Source organism: Accipiter gentilis, chromosome 16 (genome assembly GCF_929443795.1).
Source record: "Accipiter gentilis chromosome 16, bAccGen1.1, whole genome shotgun sequence".
NCBI classification, from domain to species: domain Eukaryota; kingdom Metazoa; phylum Chordata; class Aves; order Accipitriformes; family Accipitridae; genus Astur; species Astur gentilis.
In genome coordinates, this window is record NC_064895.1 from 28,749,054 (window position 1) to 28,768,441 (window position 19,388).

A 19,388-nucleotide genomic window follows, 5' to 3' on the forward strand; every position below is an offset into this window, starting at 1 on the left:
ACACCACAAATAGATAACAGTCTCTAGTTCAAGTGCAAAGGGACAAAGAAACCAAAATTTTTTATATGCATACATTAAAATAAAAGCAGGAAACAGATTAACATCTGGAGAAAAATATTAACCCTTGAGCTTTCAATGATGCAGCTCACAGGAACTTCATTTGCAGTGCTGTTTCCAGCTCCTTTCCCCCCTCGATTAAAGAATTAGCACTGTTGTACAGCATTTGAAACAGTACGTTCACACACATCCTATAAAAAAACCCCAACATTTTAGGTAAACTAAGAAGCAGTCAGGCTCCGAAAACCTGAGGCTATCAAATACATATCTAAAAAAAAAAATTAAAAATGAGAATTTCCTTGCTCAAGACTGTTTACAAAGATCACTGTGCCCAAGAAAATAGACTCACACAGTGGCATTTTATAGGAAGAGGATTTTTAGAAAACACAGTATTAAAAGAGAGAGATCCAACAGTATTAGGGGGCAGAAAAGAGGACAGATGATTGCAGTGCAGTATGATGAGCATGAGAAAGAGTGAGCTAATGGGATATAAAACTGCATACACTGGAGACAGCTTTACAAGTTAGAGAAATGACAGCCAAATAGCAATCACACCACAACAAAAAGGTACTGACAAGTCAGAAAAAAACTTCCATTTTCTAAATGACAGCAGACTTAGTCCTTACGTATGAAGAGTACACAGAGCTGGAGTTAAACAGTAACTTGATAGTCCTATAGATGTTTGTAGATGACCTAAAATGGCGAGAAATCATTCGCTGCCCTCGTTCTGCAATGTTCATGCTACTCTGGACACAGACAGATGTATTTTTCTGGATGCAGGTATGTCAGTAGAAAGCTAACCCGTGCATGCCCTGCCTCTCCTGCTGTCACCTCCCTGCCAGGAATGAGCACTTGCAGAGTCCTACTGGCACAGTACTTCGTGAGCACTCCCCAAATCACGGTCAGCAAAACTATTTGGGCTAGGTCAAGCGTGAAGTTACATATAGGTCCATGTTATCCCAACCAATTTCATCTGAACCAAATGAGAGAGTTATTAAACAAGCAGCCCAGTCGATAGATCAGTGATGATGGTAACTTCGGGGAGGAGGGATAATTGTTTACTACCCAGCACACAGAACAGGGATGCCAAAAAAACAAGGCATAAACCAAACAAACCAACCAAAAGAAGGTGACTTAATTTATAAGTTAAGGACATTTGCTCACTTGGAACTGAACTAAAAAAACCCACCTCCCTTCACAAAGGCTACTTAGCCTCCAGGTATGCGACATGAAGCAGGTGGAAAACACTGGGGACACAGCTCAGGATGGCAGTTTGTCTAGACAAATGGGCCATTAAGGATTTAACATGCCTAGACCTCTCTTTAAGTGGAAAAGATGGGATACAAAAGATACACCAAACGTCTGAAGACCACAGTAAGGATATTTCCAAGTATATGCTGGGGAGGTATCAAATGTTTGGCCTGTTATTATAGGCTTTTCTCACCATCCATGACTGCTAGTTACCTAGCCTTGTGGCAGAGATAAGGCAAACTTCTGATCTGACCACTACAGCCATTCCTGTATTAAACCTGACTTTAACTGACCTTAGTCTCTATATTGCATTTTGCAACTCTTAAGTAAACCTTATTTTATAGCTGCCTATATATTCAGAGGTACAAACTAGCACAGCTCTGCCGTTACTGCAGATCAGAGCCTAGCTTCAAGCAATACTTTCAGGACATACGCCCTTACTTCTAGAAGTACTGTGTGCGTGCACCACTGCTGATCTATAGAAAAAGAGCAGCAAAGCAGGAACCTCACTGAATTCACAATTTCAAAGTCTACCATGTAAAATGCCAATTAAATAACTGGCTTCTAACCCTCCCTTGTGCCAGTCACGGTGTTAAATCCAGTGAGAGTAATATGTCTTTAAGAACTATTATAAAAGGCTTTAAAAGGTCCACCTTTATAAAATAAGGAGAGGGGAAGAACGAGGGACAGGATGAAAAGCACGAGGATGTATGTATATGAAAACTATTAGTTTAATCTCTCCATTTGCACATACCACAGAATTGTGGAGGTTGGATAGCACCTCTCAAGCTTGCCAGGTCTAACCTCCCTGCATATGCAATCTTCCTGGGCAACTTGCTCTAAAAATAAGTGTGCAGGCACATGATCATCCACTTGGATTTAGGCTGGTGCTGGGGTAACGACTAGACTACAGACACGTCTTCCTATGAAGACAAACTGTCTCAGAGCTGCGAGGTAGGGATGCCCATACTTTCTGGCATGGTGGCTTCAGAAACCTGAGAGAACATGGCTAAATCTTTTTTGCTAGGTGGCTGACTAAGGCCAGAGCTGAAAAGTTAGTTACAATGTGTTTTAAGCTAAGTTTATAATTGGGAACTATGACTGCAAATGGCATAGGAACAGGTACAAAAGAAAGACCATCAACAGAAGCAGGGAAAACAGGCAAGAGAGTCTCAAAATGCAGCAGGCAAGCAGACACATTATTTGCAATTTCTCTGGTTTCTGCAAACACCAGTCACGGTCCAAGACTCTCTTCAGTGGCTGTGTAAGCGCACAGAGCTCATACCCAGCACATCCAAATTAATGCAGAGGAGTTTAGGAGGTCTGCCCAAGTAATGTCTCCACACAATTATACCTCTGAAGTCATAACCCCTCCCTTTAACATTTAAGAAAAAAAGGAATCCTATTCACAGCCAAAATGTACTGATAATACTGCATGGCAGTATGGCCCTGAGCCTGCAATCTTTTCTCAGAAGTAATTCTCATTAGAAGAAAACTGAAGGATTATCCTCTTTATTAAGTTATTTGCAAGACATTCAACACATGCTGTTCACTAGAAGGCCAAAGCTGTGGACTTTTTCAAGAGTGGGCAAGGAGAATAGAAGTGTTTCAATCCCAATGCTGTGCAGTTTGTTATCTGTAAGAGACAGAGAGCATAAAGCAGAGTTGGGAAGCAGCACCCAGGAGGACACCAGAAGCAGATTTCCACCATGAAGGGTGGGGGGAAGGCTGCATGTAATAAATTGTTTCATCAAATAATTGGAGGAAGGGCCAATGTCTCATTTGGAAGGTTGACAGTAAAAGTCTGACAAAAGCAAAAACAATGGAGAATTAATTATTCGTACGTATGAGAGGACCTAGAACTCGGTGATCTCCTGTTAATTAAAAAAGGAAAATATCCTCAATATAGTTCCAGTTCAGTTCTTGTTAAAGCCAACAGAGAGCACTTCCACTACCTCTAACGTTATTTACATCTCGTTTTAAGGACTCACCCCTTAAAGGCACTGAAATTTAATCAAAATTGTAGATACTTCTTCTTGCAGTATTGCAGTATTTCTTGCAGAAATTGCAGTGCTACTTCTATTCCTTATTTAAATATCTGAGCTCACATAAAATACACAAGAGAGTCTACATCAACTCATTCCGTTTCAACTGTTCTGGAAGTCACTGAAAAGTAACTAGCAAACTAAACTTCATTAATGTAAAGGAACTCCTCGAAGGCAGCTTTGCACAGGTTTAGAGAGGTGAAGTTTTGTTTTTGTTTTAGCTGGTCATCCACTGGGTAAGAAGCAGAATGCAGCTCTGACCTGCAAGAAGTACAGACAAGGTCCGCAACAGTTATAATTCATCTTTTCTTCTCCCTTTCTGTGAAGATGACAACACTGAAAACTAAATGCACTTTAGTCCTCACTTCTGCTCCCATGTAGCTAGTGTGTTTTGAGAAGGACAGAAGAGAACTAAGGCTTCTCCAGCCTACCTTTCCCACACCATTTTGCAAAATAGGGAGTAGAAAGATCTTCAAGATAAATCAGGACCTGTAGGCATCCTACCACAGCTGTAGGATCTACAGCCTTTCATGAAAAGTTCTCTTCTCACAACGTATACAAGCCATTTATCAAGGGATCAACAAAAACCAGCATGCCGGACAGGGAGCCAGCCATCTAAAGTAGAAACACAAAGACGAACGAAAGGTTTTAAATCTACCCGTTGAAGTGAGGTGCCTTGGTGTGGCCTGAAGGGAGGCTGGTCCATCATACCACAATTTTAAGACTTGTAATAGTCCAAGTGGAACAAGGTGCCTACAGCCTTTACTCCAAGCACTGGGCACCAGCAAGTCCCTCAAGGAAAAGGACAAGCAGAGGAGATGGCCACGATGGCTTCATGGTTACCGTCTTCCTTTTACCTGCCAGCTCACTAATCAAACACCTCTAAATTATGAGGGACATATTTAAATAACTTTCAGCTTGAACTTGCCTCACAGACATTTAACATCTGAGATTGCCCTACACCACCCAGCAAGTCACTGGATAGCCCGTGGTTAGGAAAGCTTAATTTGTTCCCTTGAAGCTTTAATTTTACATTGAATTAAAAAAAGACTGGAGGGAGCTTCACACTCTAGCAAGGCAAAGGCCTAAAGAGCATACTTGTGCTTCAGTTTCCACTCTAGGTTATTAGCCAGAATGTTTATAAAATAATTTTTAAATGCCAGCTTTTATGTATTACAGTTTTATTAATCTTGAATGATACATCATATGTGCTGGACGCATAAAAGGAAACATGGTTTGCATTTTAAAATGCTTTAGTGAAAACAAATGAATTATCTTTATTAAGTGAATTGAACCTTGCTGTGTCCTCCATTGAAATGTTTTGGTATTAGTGAATCTCCTTCCTCATTGTTCTTTTTTTCCACCTTATGTTAAGCAAGGAAAATAAGCATTTCTGCATTTACAGCTCCCAAATGGTTTCTCAGTTTTGAATTAAATAGTCTGTGATCTGAAATATCTGAACATACAGAAATGAAGAAAATATTTTCTATGCACATGCAGAAGAGGCTGTTTCTGTCAAAAGCTGGTTTACTACTTCATCAGATTCTGGTTCCATGTGCTCAGCCAAGAATGACTACCACCACTTCACTGGTTTGACTTTTTTTGAGATATTGGCAGTAAAAATACATTGCCTAGGTTCTGTTTAAGTACATTACAAGAAATGTAGGCACTACATCAGATGGCTTAGGTTTAAGAATAAAGTATTTATATATTTTAACATATTTAAATAGAAAACATTTTTAACAAAAAACAGATTTTGAATCCAGGTTATAAACTCAATTTAATAAAAGATAGCGTAATTGCAAAGAGAGGGTGGAGAGGCTTCACTGCTGGTTTTATTAGCTAACTTAGCCAACAATCAGCTTTTATTCTTATCAAAGATACAGATGCATCCATTTGCTATTATACATAGCTTCTAGGCTCCAGATAAGTGGTGAATCTGGCCCTTTAGCATCCCGAAGAGTCCAAGTACAGGAATTTTAACACCTTCTTGGAACAGTACTTAAATTGATCATCAGTGTAAATAAATACAACTCAAATGGACTGTCCTGATGGGCAGCAAGCTCTTTGGAAGTAGAGGCTATCTCTTGACTGCATACTTGTTCAGTGCTTAACACATTGGGGCCCCAGCTCCAGTAACGCTCACTCTAATCTTCATCTTAAGTATTATATCAGCAATTTATACACAAACTTAACCCACCTAAGCAATCAAATACAAAGACCCCAAAAGAACTGGATCCTAGTCTTCCCATTCTACAAGCCACAGAGGGGGGGAAGATAATAGCTAAACAACTTATATGTTCCAAAACCAAGGTTTTACGGGGGAAGGCAAGGTTGGAAGGAGAGAAAGAGGGATGATCTTTCCATAGCACTGCAATGCCACAGGAAAGCGCCACGTTTAATGTAATCAAGCTCTACATTGCAGCCATATGGAAACAATTTCAGTCAATAAACAACTCCTGCAAGAAGACAGCAGAGGAACAGAAAAATCAGATACCAATTTAGCTAGGAGGCAGGAAAGCCGCTGGCTGAGCTCAGAGGTTTGCTTTATAAGAAATATTTACGTCCAACAGAACAGCACACATTTTTGAGTCTCTATTACTTGCCTTAGACTTCTACAGTGCCACACCTCAGATTGCAAGCAGCAGATATGGCATACCTTCTTTTACAGTTATCTTTTCCAGCCTCCAAGATCCTGTGCCTCAGTCCTCCTCCCTTTCTTCCCCTCTCCAAATCTTTACTCAAAGCCTATCACTATGGCAGGTTTCCCACTCGACAGCCAGAAAGGAAGCAGACATCCCAAACTTCAGATACTCGCCTGACCTCCTTGCATTTTATCTGCCTGGAATTTGCAGGTTTCAGGACAGGGACTTTCTCAGGGAGCAAGTCCTTTCAAACACCTACCTTGGGGGAAGAAAAAAAACAAACAACAACAAACAAACCAAAACACAATACACTTCGCTTCTGACAGTGGCATTTAAATGAGGTTTGGTTTCAAGATCCTGTATTATCCAGTACCCTAAAAAGCAACAGCAGAAATATTGCCCCTCCTACAGAAAGAGACATTCCTGTGAGCTGCTGATTACAGCTGCAACATGGAGGGAGTAAAAGCTAAATCAGCTTGGGACAGGAAAAGGGAAATTCAAGGAACAGCCAGCAAGCGAAGGCAGCTGCATTTTTAACAAAAAGCAAGAAGGCACGTTGCTATGAATAAGACAGAATTTACTTGAGTGTGACAGAGGAGTGACACCAATATTTATGAGAATAATGCCCATGAAATGAACTGAAGGATAATTCACAAGTGTCTTCAGAAGCACCGCTTGTAAAGGTTGGAAAGGTCTTCACTTCCACGATGCCATCCAATCTGCTGGCAGATGCATCACAGCTGCCCCAAAAGCATTGTGATTTTATACTTGCAGACATTCAGGAACAAAAGTTCTTGGGATGTTCCTCTTACTAGCCAAAGTGCAAAATTCAAGATATAAAAAACAAATAAAACAGCAATAAAATTTAAAAACCAGTAACTTTCTAGTGGAAGGGAGCACCACCAAGATTACTGTGAACAGTTTTCTGTTAGACTGGGGCAACATGATTTTGTCACATCTAGTACCTTCTAATTCACCACCAATAAGAGATGATTTTCAGCAAATCTATTAGCAGGGAAACATTTTAAATCAGCCTAAAAAACATGCACTGAAGAGGGCTTTTTGCAGTCTTGTAAGGTGAGTGTTTTCTTCCTTTTTAATGAGGGACTCTCTAGAAAATGAGGGCAAAACCCCAGGCGAGGTGCATGTTCATATTATGCTAATGCTCAAAAAGGGGATGGAGCAAATCTGGAGATCTGTAAGGCAGTCAGCTGGGTATCAATCCAGGCAAACCAGCAGGAAAAGAAAAAAAAAATCCCAGTAAAGAATTAGAGAACAGGGACATCGGTAGTACCAGTCAGCACATTTTAATGGAAAATGTCTTGATAAAGGACTAACTTTGTTCTTTGAGATTACAAATGTAGTTGAACAGAAGAAAGTATGTGCACAGAGCATACTTTGGTTCTAGTGGAAATCCACATTGGCTGCTCCGTATCGACTGGTACTTTCTGAGATCTGTCAGTTAGCCAGTTCTTAATCTACTTCCTGGGATTGCATCATGCTAATTTTTTTGTCACTAAATTTAAGGTCTGATGCGGTTCAACATTTTTATCACTGCAGATAAAAATCTGTGACTGACACCAGGACTATAGGAACAGTACATTATTTTGAGAAAAGGACAGCAAAAGAAAAAAGTCTGAATACCTACCTTAACTCAGCTCAGGAAAGCAAAACACATCTGAATACAAAGGCAAATTTATAATCTAAGAAAAGCAGATTGTAATTACTAAACGGCAGACTTTACTAGAAAGAACCTCAGTGTCCGAGTAGTGAGGCTGACAAACAGATTTCCCTATGCAAAGGGCTACTGTGAACCTTTTAAATGGCTGCATAGCAAAAAGGGCCGTCTCACCTCAGTATTCAGTATGGATCAGACACAGCCTGGACCTTTCACCATTTTTGGTTTCCACAATGTTAAAAATAAATGGAGACCATGAAGAATCACCGGATGATCTGAGTGCTGGAGAAAATGCCTCAGAGTGAGACTTAAAAGCTCAACTCTGTTTCCTTATCAATCGAGTAACTTGATTACAGAGTGTAAGTACCTCCATGGCAAGAAAGTACTGGATACTAAAGGGCTCTAATCTTGTCAGGAAAAGTCGTAACAAGAACCAGTGGCAGAACTTCGACAAATTCAAATTAGAAATCAGCCACTTACTTTTAACAGTGAGATGGCACAAACTACCAAGAGAAGTGATGAGTCTGAAATTACCAGGGATGGACACTCAAGGCTGGAAAGCTTTCAAATAGTTTTTAGCCAAACATCAGTTACTGGTCTCAGTTTCAGAGTAAATGATTAAAATTTAAAGGCTTGTGATACAAAGCATATAAAACATATCAGAGAAGGCAATTTAATTGTCTGTTCTTGTCTTAAATTTTATGAATCTCCAATATGTTAACATCATTCTACTTCTGTGGACCAGGAAATTAAAGAGGGAGGAATAAGTTTCAAGTTCAGTAAGTTCCCTCTTTTTCAGATAGCTGTACTTATCACTAAACAGCACCGCTCCATCAAACAGAAGGAGCCCCCATGAAATGCAAACAGTCAGAGAATGACCGACTACAATGACGTCTGGAAACCATGCATAATAATACAACTTAGTTGAGAAAACTGTGATCAGCCACTTACCTCTCCCATCTGCAGCATGAAAAATCAGTATTAGCTTAAATAACTAGTTCTTATTCTGTGTAAATACACTTATGACATTCATGTTTATACTACCGAGAGCAGCAGCATGCGCTACCATCCAGCCAACAATCTTCAAATACTTTACCAACATGAAAGCATCTCAACAGCCCTGAAAGGATTATTTTCATATTACACACTGGAACACAGGCAAGTCAAGAAGTTTGCCCCGGGTCATAAAATAAGACCTATGGCAGAGCCTAGAAACGGCGCGATCTCATTGCCAGGAAGAACTTTCCTTTTCAACATTTGAGTACTACTTACATGTCAGAGCTGCTGCATACCCAGTTGCTCAAACTCCAAAACCCTGCCAGTTAAATCACAAAGAGATTTCTAGTGAAAGCTGACATTGTAATCAGAGAATCTGATCATGGCAGAGAAACTGTCCAAAATAAAGGTCAGAATAAATATCCAAGTAGAAACAGCACTTGTATTTTATGAACTAACTAAATGCTTTCTGCTTCCATTAGTATTACAGTACCACTGGAAGAACAAAAAGCAGATTCAGTGCTTGCTTTGGAGCTCATAAGAAACAGGCAGCTCAAAATGCAGGAAATGACTATATGCTGCACTTCCCAATTGATAGGGCATAGGCTTATCAGAAGAATAAAACTGGCTGTTCACAAGGCTCACTGAAAGAGTAGCCTACAGTATTGTTTCAGCAGTAGGAGTTGTTTTACAGCTGAACTTAAAATTTAATAATTTTTTTTTTTTAAGAAAGTGAAAAGAAAATAAGGCTTCTCATATATTAAGTTCGAAAGTGGGGAAAAAACCCATGCCAGGAACTCAGGGCAAGTGAGATTCAGCTGGGGGTAAAGCCAAACATAATTAATATATTTTGTATGCCTGGCTTGTAAATGACTTCCTTAGCCCAATGTTAAGACCTCATCTACCACCACAGAAGTGAATGGGGTTCACATACATTTAATACAGCCTAAATAGACATATGTATGGAGAACATAAGAATGCCACCTTCATGCATGAAGCAGGTAATAAAATTTGTTTCCTTGAGCTGCAAGAAACTCTTCACTACATCTGGGAAAAACACTCCACCCATTGGGCAAATAGAGACTGGAAGCATTACTTGCCAGCATACCATGGACATAAACACAAAGTTAGGTCTTTGTCAAGCCATATTACAGAAGTAATTTAGGTGTATAGATATATACAACCTGATCAAGGGCTATGCTTCGTAATAAGTTTCAGGTCAGTAATTGCACTGAAACCAACATGAAATTAGGAAGCAAACTTCATAAAGGAATTCTGAAGGAGAAAGAGTTAACTGACTTTCCATACCTTCTGGTTGGCTGCACAGGAAAGATAAAGCAGAATACACTTTGTCAGAAGCACTGCACTACAGCAGTTACCAGTTTTAAGAGCAGTCTTTAACTTCAGACTCTGCATGCAGCTTTGATTAAGAACTGGGAAAGGGAAATCTGCACACAGACGGGTAGAATAACCAGTTACAGATTTTTATTTTTTTAAAATTCTTAAAAAAGCGCTTCAAAACAGTAATTATTCAACCTTTTGGTGTCTACATTAACAAAGTGCTGAATCAAAACAAGTAACAAACATGCATGTGCATTCCTGAGATAGATCTGAAGTCCATCACTGAAAAACTTCTATTAGACGAAGCAAAAGAAAAGCTATGCAAGAAAAAGGAGCATCCCTTACAGTCTTGTGAGAAAGTTTATTGGCCTGATGGGGGGAGGCGGGGAGGAAATCTAATGGATTTAAAAGCAACAAGATTAACTGAATAAATAGGATGACAAGTGTCAAACCACAAAAGTCAATGGAACATGGGAAATCCTCCCATCACTGTACAAAAATCTCATTGACTTAGGTATTCTTGTCAAGCACATTAGATCAGCCAATAAATTCCTTATATGGTTAATATATGTTATTATATCACAGATGTAAAAATGCAATAGATCAAGAATAGAGACAGCTGTGTTCAACTGCCACTTAAGTGACCTTCAGTGAGTCACTTGGCCCTTATGCCTCAGTTTCTCTATTTGTAAACTACTGATACCTCTGTAAAGCACTTAAAGATTCACAAACCAAGGTACAAAGTATTGCTTTACAATAGAATAGTAAAGGAGAAGGACAGTGGCTCGGTCATAGTGAATCAAACGTGAAACATCAGAGCTGTACTCCACTAGCACACCACACAAGTTACGGCCATAAATTGATCACTTCTGATTAGGTTAGGCTTTACGATGCAGTAATTGCGATAGCAGCAGTTTCATAACTGTGAAATGAGCACTTTGCTCAGCAGCGTATTATGCAGGAAGCCTGCATGAACAACGAGCTTTTGGTAAACCCGACTGCAACAGCAAAAACAAGAAGCATCCCAAACACAATATACTTTTTAAGGTTATCTATCATAAAAGCCTCTCCACATGTTTTTACGGTCACAGGCTAACCCTGTGTAAGTGCCTAGCCAAGTGGGAGGAGAGGGGAAGGAAATCAAACAATACCATGTTTAAAGAAAGACCAGTTTTCAAGCAAATATCCCTCTTTTTAGGAGGCACAACACAAAAATGTGTTCCTCACAATTACAAGATGAAATTTTCAGTTGGCCAGCAACTACAGAGCTGATTCTCTACTTCTTGCTGTGGACCACATGACTGCCTCAATACATAAGAACATTTTATGTGCCAACTTGCAATGAAGACCACATAGTTAATAGTTTGCAACCTCCTTTCCCCCAGAAGATCTTCAGAGTTGAGTAACAAAATTCCTCACATGATTTCAATGAGAGGGTTCACTTGTCAGAGGCTGTTTCAAGACAGTATCATATGTCAGGGAGGTGCTGTTCAGACGAAGCTTTCCAACCTTGCGTTTTCAAGGCTTGACTAAAAATGAAAAAAACTTCAGGCTATAAAGTTTGAAACTGGAGGAAAGAAAAATAATCTCTAGATGTTATTTTCAAAATGTGGAAATTAGGTAATTAATGAGGGGAGGAAGAAAAACTCTGATTAAAGCCCTGACAAACCCTTGAGATCACAGACTGATTACTAGTTCTACCGCAGACTCCATGTAGGAACCTGGGCAAGTTGATTCCTCTACACCTTGGTTTGCCACCTGCGAAATGAAAAATAACACTTTCTTTTCATATGCTGTTTTTCTTGCTTGTATTGTTCCCCAAATTAAAAGCATTTGTCAGAACGCTTATCTTTAGCATTAACGCTAGAAATTGTATTCATAGCTAACATACAATCCGCTTGTGTGACTGAGTGTTCAAATATGAACTCTCAGTATACTTTGCTACCCAGACATCCTAATTTTATACGTGTCAAAAGGGAGCTTTAGTCAATACAGGAATATTAGATCGCTAAAATACAGTTTATTACTAATCTTATGTATAAAACCAGCTTTAGGGATATGATTTAGACCCCCCAAAATTCAAATTCTCCTCATTATGTCCTAAAAATCCCACTATAATCATGACATTGGTCTTACTTCACTGATAACCCCTAAGATAATATTATCAGCATAGGTATAATTGAAGCCCAATCCCACAAAAGTCATGTATGTGGACTCCAATGCCCACTCCATTCAAATCAGTATAAAGCAAAATCGACTTCAGTAACTTTTGAAGTGTCAAAGCTGCATAAAGTTATCCATAGCAGAAGGCATGGGGGTTTTGCAGCAGGATTCTTAAGCTGACAGCATCCCTTCAAGTGTTTGATTTCAAATCCTAAACTCTGCAGAAGATAAAACACATTTGACACGTATCCCAACACTGTAATGTGTAATTCTGTAGTGTCCCTAAAAGCTCTGCACAGAAATCACTGTAAAACACAAGTTGCTTTCTTTAGATTAAAATGTGCTGTCATTTCATGCAAATTGGTTTAGTTGCTAACATATACAACCACACATCTTCTGAGATCCCTTTATGAAAGGGACGGTACAGTGTTCTTCCTTTCTTATGTTTCAGTTTCTCCAATTCTTCCAATTTCCCACACAAACATCATATCCTAAAGACCCAAATTTCACCAGTGCCCCACTGACATACAAGAAAAAAGGAGCAATCCCAAAAGTTAATGATAGAACAATTCTTGAAATTCATGCTTATTAAAAATTCATTTCATTAAAAAAAAGATTAGTTTTAAAAGTGAATGTCAGAACCCCACTGTTTTCCCAGCTCTAGATACCAATGACAAAACATACCAAACACCTCTATAAACTTATGGATTATCACTATAAAGTAAACGCTTCATAATAATTTAATTTTCAAAACACTGAACAGCCACAAACTTTTAATATCCTTTTGAAAGAGATCACTAAGACCTGCACAGAAACTGCCTTAGAAGTAAGCTTTCTGCAGCTGACACTGGTTACTAATTCTAGGGAATTATCAGAATCATAATGCTAAGGAGATGCACGTTTTCTAGAAAGGTCAACAAATCGAAAGGAATTGCTCAAGACGACTCAGTAAAGTAGCTAGAGAGATAAGCAGGCCTCATCCACACAGGATTTTCCTCAAGATTTCCTTACCACTCTTTAAAAATCCTGCAGTTTCACCCATGGTAGCATTCCTATAACACAGCTGGCAGTCTGCATACCACAATGTCGTCTAGACCTGCTCTGAACAGTTGGATGACACAGGAGTAAAAATGCTGATGCCTGTTCTGGTGCTTGCACTGGTGCTAAAGGAACGATAGGAGGAAGAACAGACATCGCTGAGTAAAACACAAGTTCCTTGTTCCTAGTCTCATGCCCAGGCTCGTCAGACAATTCTGTCAACCATATAGAAAAAGTTGTGGCTGTCGTGGGGCTGAAGAAGAATCTTCGCGTAAGGGAAAAGAGCATTCCCAAACCCCAGTTTTTAGATGAGGTATCAAACCCTGCTATTTCACAGAGCCCGGTGCTCTCAGAACACACAGATAACAAATGCATCCCTGCACAGATAACATATTCCATCCCTTTCTCACTTCTCCCCTACTTCCCTCCCTCACCCACATCTTGGAGATGTTTTCTTAGCAATTTGGAAGAGAAATGGCAAAAAGGGAGATGAAAAACACAGAAATAAATTAAGTTTGTTCTCTGCTGTTGACGGATTTGGTCCTAGCATGATGGGAGAAAAAAAAATGTTAAGAGTGATAAATCCATATATACCTACTCCAAACTACACCCGACATCCCAAGGGACATGGTATAATGGTAAATAAATATAGATGCAGTTCCTACTAATGAGGCAGGGTACAGCAAGGCCAAAGAAAATGCAATCATCTCGGGGAAAAAAACTGCACAGGACTCCTCCTCTCCCATCCACGGAGGAAATCAAATGCCAGCTGCACCATCCCAGGAAGGAAGCAGAGTCTGTACCTGATGAGCCCTGCAGAAATGAGCTAGTCATATCACGGGACGCAAGCAGGCACACTTCAGGGTTTTGCCAGCCCACAAATCGTCTGCAGAGCACAATTCCTCTCTCCGATACGATATATTTTACATGGTATCATTCATGCAAATTGTAGGGTTTTTTCCCCACGTTTCTTTTTTCTCCATCCCCATTAGTTTGAAGCAGGGGCACGTAGCTAGTGTCTATCAGATCTGCTCCGACAGTGCTCTCAAACGCGTGCCCTGGCTATCGGTTTAACGCTTTCCTCCCTACAAAGTTTAAATCTTTCCAGCTTTTGTTCATATACATTTTGTACTTAAAAGCCACTTAATCTGTACTCCCAATGTTACTTGAGGAGAACAAACTGAGATACACCCGACTCCACAGACAAACAGCAAACACGCTTACGATCTTCATTTCCTCTTCCTTCTTCCCTCCCCACCCCCCCCAAAAAAAAGCATTTTTTGTCCCTAACACGAAGGGACTGAGAAAAACAGAACACATGACCAAGGCTTTTTCAGACCTATCGCCAAGGAAAAAATGCTTTCCGAAGAAGTGCTCTGCAAACATACCAAGAGACACTCGTAGAACTGAAAAAAAACATCAGACAAAACTGAGGTTGAAGAACTCGGCTCGTTCTGCCTCGCATGTGTATTCTGCGCCTAAAAACACTCGCCTCTTGTTTTGTTTTAACCCCGAACCACAGCAAAACAGTTGGGCGGCATTCCCTCCCACTTACTCCAACCGGTCCTGGGGTCGTACACACTGCTCTTCCGAAAAAAGACCCCAGGCAGGGGTAGAAAAGCATCTGCTCCCCCCCCCCCCCCCCCATCTCTTCCCAAGTACAAAAATAAACAAGCCTGTGACACCCCACCCAAGCTCTCCTCGCACATTTTGGGAATGACTTCCCTCCGGGTCCTCCTCCTCCTCCCCCAGCCGTTCCCATGTTAAAACTCTCCAGCAACAAGACACCCTTCGCATTCAACGCCTTTGCCCTCCCCGAAAAAACCCCTCTCCAAGCCCGGGGAGCTGCAACAGATCGCGTCCTCCTCTTCCCTCAGCCTCCCAGCCCCGGGAGCCAGCGGGGTTTGGGGCACCCGTGGCCCCCGTTCCCCTCCTCCACACCCTCCCCCCATAGGCACAAAGCACCGTGGTTGCCCCCGCAAACCCACGGCCACCTCTCAGCCCCCTTCCCCGGTGTCCTGGGGACAAACCGCGCCGGGGCTCGCATCAACCCAGCCCCAAACTCAACGGCGAAGAAAACCGAAACACCACCCACCACAAAAAAAAAAAAAAAAAAAAAAAAGCAGCACCCACCCAGGCTGAGGGGACTCCGCCACCACGAGTCTGTGTGTGTCCACCCCCCCCACACACACACTCACACACCCCACGCACCCGGGAGAGGGGTGGAAAAAAAAATAAGAATCAATCAATAAACAGCAGGAACAACGACGGAGGGCTCTTCCTTAAAACCCAGAGGCTGCCCTGCCCTCCCGCAGACCCCCGCAGCAGCCTCCCGGGGACACCTTCCTCCTCCTCCTCCTCCTCCTCCGCTCCGGGGGCGCCGAGAATAACGCGGAGCCACCCAGAACCGCGGCTCAAACTCTGCCGGCGAGCGGCCGCCCGGGCTGAGGAAAGGACTGAGGAAGGGGCTGAGGGGGCTGCCCCTGCCCGCCCCCCCTCCCCCAGCCCCGGCTTTCCCCCTCACGCACATCCCGCGCTGTGAGGAAACCCGCTCTCCGGCGCGCCTCAACTCCCCCACAGGCAGCCGCGGTGCCGGCTGAGGGGGGGGACGGGGGGGGACGGGGACGGGACACCCCCTTCCCGCTCCCCCTTTCCCTCCCTCCAGCCCACCCACCCGCCCGCCCCCTCCCCTCAGAAGCGCCGTTCTTCGCTCCCACCCCCCAGCCCCCCCACCCACCCCCTTCCCCTCCTCCCCACAAGCAACACTCACCTCTGGGTGCTGGCGGCGTCTCCACCTCACCATGTAACGGCAGGAGGTGGGGGGGTCCCCCCGCCCGCCCCCGCCCCAGCGTGAGGGGAGATGACCGGGGGCGCAGAGGGACGAGAACAATAGGGGGGGGAAGAAATCCCTCGGCCGCCGAGCCCCCCTCCCCAGCCCCCCCCCGAGGACAAGGGCCCCCCTCCCCGTCTCGCTCTCCTCCTGCCGCTCCCTCCTCCTCGCTCGCTCCCTCTTCTTTTTTTTTTTTTTTTCCCCCTTTTTTTTTTTTTTTTTTTTTTGGCTCAATCACACCAGACTGACTGTCTTTGTCTGTCTGACAAGCGCCATGTTGATATCAACATCCAAGCTCCCACCTGCTGCAGCTGTGAGACCCTGGGACTTGTAGTTCCCCCCTCCCCAGGGTGACGGGGAGAGCCGCCGGGCGAGGACTACAACTCCCAGCATGCCCCAGCGGTACGCCACGCCGCCGGAGCGCGGTGCGAAGCGCGGGGACTGGACTACAACTCCCGGCATGCCTCGGGAGGGAGAGGCGGAGTTCGCCCATTACTTCATCCTGGGCGGCGGTGGGACTGCAAATCCCATGATGCCCTGGGGCGCGGGGGCCGGGCAGGAAGGTGGCGGGGGGGGGGCAGGATTGTCCCAGTAAATAGAGCCGGGTGAAGCATGAAGCTGGTGAGTGTGTGGAGATGGAGGGGGGGGGCTTCAGCCCGCCCCCAGCGGTGAGGGGGGGGCGGGGGGGTCTCCCGGGATCGCCCATGGGCTGTGGCAGCTTCAGCCGCGCCGGGTGTGAGGGGAAACTGAGGCAGTGGGGGGGCGGCGGCCCTGAGGGGAGCCGGGGTGTGGGAAGGGGCACAGGCCCGGACGGGCGGCTGGCTCTCCTCAGGGTTTCTGCCGCCGTGTTCCCCCCCCACACTCGCCACGACTGGCGGCTGTGCAGGGGCTGGCTGGGTTTGGGGTTGTGGATAGGGTGAAACGTGGGTGGGATTCAGGAGGAGGAGGAGGCGTTTCTCTGCCTTCCTACCGTTAAACACGAGTTTGGCCGCGGAGCAGTTGCTGGAGTCGCACCTCACGTGTGGCTGCCCCTGGGTTTCTCTAGGAATATTAGTAAATCCCCGTGGTTCATAATAAAATCATTTTCCGTCGGCGGTACGGCGTTAATACAGGTAATTACTAATAAGGAAATCAGCCTGAAATAGCTTTGTCAGGGGCGCACTGTGCTTCTGACGGAGACTTTGGTTCTGATATTACAGTTTTCTAAAGGGAAACTTACCAGAAAATACATTACCCGTATTATTGGTCTCCTCTCTACATCTCCCTTTTCAACTATTTAAGTTTCCTAGAGACCTCGGGATTCAGCCACTACTTTATTTTCCAGGAAGAATTTCTCTGTTTCACATAATGTGCTGCAATTCTTTGTCTGGAGGTGAAAACCAAAGCAGGTTTCAAAATGCCCGAGTGTAACATTTGATTTGTTTAACCTTAAGTTAACACCGTTGTTAAATGTAAGATTGTGTCTGGGTTTTGAGAGTGAGCATTTTGTCTTGAGGAAGCTTCATAGAAGTGAACTTGGATTCTGGGCTTGTTTTGAGGCATCTGGTAAGCCACTGTCTGTGGTGTAAGTGTGTAAAATTAATTCGGTAGGCAGGTGGCCGATAAGCTTGATCCTGCATAATCTTACGTATGCGATTAAGTCTCTGTGCGTGGGTGAATACTACCGGTGGGACAAAGTCTGCAAAGCTAAGCACTTCTGGACGTGATTGTAGAGGCTGATACAATACAGGGGGGCGAAATGCAAGCTGAGAAATCTTTAAATGAAGACCATAGTGGAAATGCAGAGCTCTTTTAATGTCTAGTTCTTGCATAAGGGTAGAGGGAGGGAAGGGGTGAGGGGGAAGGAATACAAGCTGTCCCAAATCTGCGTTGTGACATTTTTAGACCCGTGTATAAATTTGGGCACTGGGGATCCTAAGACCAGATTCTTCATCTTCTATTTGTCTGCACATGTGTCTGAATCTCGGGGTTGTGGGGGGAAGGAGTTGGATGCTATTTTGTCCTCTTCTCGTGTATTTGGGTTGAATTTAGAAGAACAAGGTAAAGGTGATGGACTCCAAACCTGATTCAGAATCCAGTGAAAATGTTAGGCTCCTGCATATTCAAATGTGCTTTGGTCCAGGCAAAACCAGTTGCTAATCTCCCCCTAGATTGTAAGCTAGCATGTGATATTAATACTGGAAGAATGCACTGCAGTATTTGTTGGCTTCAGTTGGAATTCAAAGCACTGGTTTTAACCTGCAAAATTTTGAATGTTTTGGAGCTGCTAGTGTGAGACATCATCTCTTTTCTCTGTCACATTGCCATCCATGAGATCACCAGAGATGCTCTGAGCTGGCTTGTACTCAGCATGAAACAGATGTCTGCTGAGAACCTGCCTCTATGAGGGCCTTAGCATCTGGAATTAGCCCCTCATCTTGATCTCTTTGTGCCCTGCTCTGTCAAACTTTCATCCAATTTACAAAGCCTACCAAAAAAGTTGTGAGCTGAGGTGGGCGTATTTATGTCTTTTGTCTGTTTTGTGGATTTGTTACATGACTATTTTTTAGCTGGGTCATGAGGCACCTAGTGCGTCAGCCGTTTTCTTTATTCCCTTTAGCCATAAGGGAATAAAGATGGAAGCAAACAAATCTTAGAGAGAAAAAAAGACTTGCATTTTAGTCCAGTGAGGAATATTAGTGACTGGGATCTCTGGATGTGTTTTAAACAGTAACAGGTATAACCTGGGTGAAAATGATCACATTTGTAGTGTGTATAGAGACATATAGAGTGCAAACACTCATATTCTTGGATTCCTAATCTAAAATTCTAACAGAGGTCCAGGCCCAGAAGTGTCACCTGTGCAAATAGCTGTATAGCATATATGAATTACCTTTTTTTTTTTTTTTTTCAGTCACTTTACTTGAATCTAGTAGAAAGAGTCCATTGACTCCCAGGAATCCATTTACCACAGCATGACAGCCACAGATATAGATTATTTTAGATGCTTTTAAAGAAGAAAAAAGGAAGATTTTCCAGTTAGCTCATAGATGTCAGGGTCATGATCCTATTCATGATTTTAAAAAAAGCAAAGAAGTGTTTTGCTGATAAAAGAAGTGATATTTCATTGCCTTTTTTTAATTACCGATAGTTTAAATGCTATAAAAATAGTTTAGATCTTATTTTTTTCCCCTTCATTTCTTTCTATTTACTTGGATTTATAACTTCAGTTGTCAAAGCTCTGGTCTGGTAAGAACTTAATTTCACATGCGTGTCTTACATTTGCGAATAAAACAACTGAATTCCTTACTTGTTTACTCACTTCTTCAGCAGCTTGGCTTTTAACTTTTTTTTTAAAACTTTGC

The 19,388-nt window shown here is 42.8% G+C and overlaps 2 protein-coding genes across 7 annotated transcripts in view; one reads left to right on the forward strand and one right to left on the reverse strand.

Annotated features, from left to right (window-relative positions):
• The window catches only part of HMBOX1 (homeobox containing 1), a 109,603-nt gene extending 93,481 nt beyond the window's left edge, over positions 1 to 16,122 (reverse strand). For 4 of the 5 annotated variants that reach the window (XM_049819227.1, XM_049819226.1, XM_049819224.1 and 1 more), the window contains exon 1: positions 15,985 to 16,122. The gene's annotated coding sequence lies outside the window, so the exon portion shown is untranslated. Of the gene's footprint in view, positions 1 to 8,948; positions 11,132 to 15,984 lie in introns of those variants that run through there. The other variant, XM_049819225.1, reaches the window with a different exon arrangement.
• A 490-nt stretch (positions 16,123 to 16,612) lies between these two features.
• Positions 16,613 to 19,388, forward strand: part of INTS9 (integrator complex subunit 9) — a 70,837-nt gene continuing 68,061 nt past the window's right edge. Inside the window, exon 1 of one of the 2 annotated variants that reach the window (XM_049819214.1) lies at positions 16,613 to 16,665. In XM_049819214.1, coding sequence (XP_049675171.1) covers positions 16,657 to 16,665 — 9 coding nt within the window. In that variant the 5' untranslated portion in view covers positions 16,613 to 16,656. Of the gene's footprint in view, positions 16,666 to 17,066; positions 17,157 to 19,388 lie in introns of those variants that run through there. The other variant, XM_049819215.1, reaches the window with a different exon arrangement.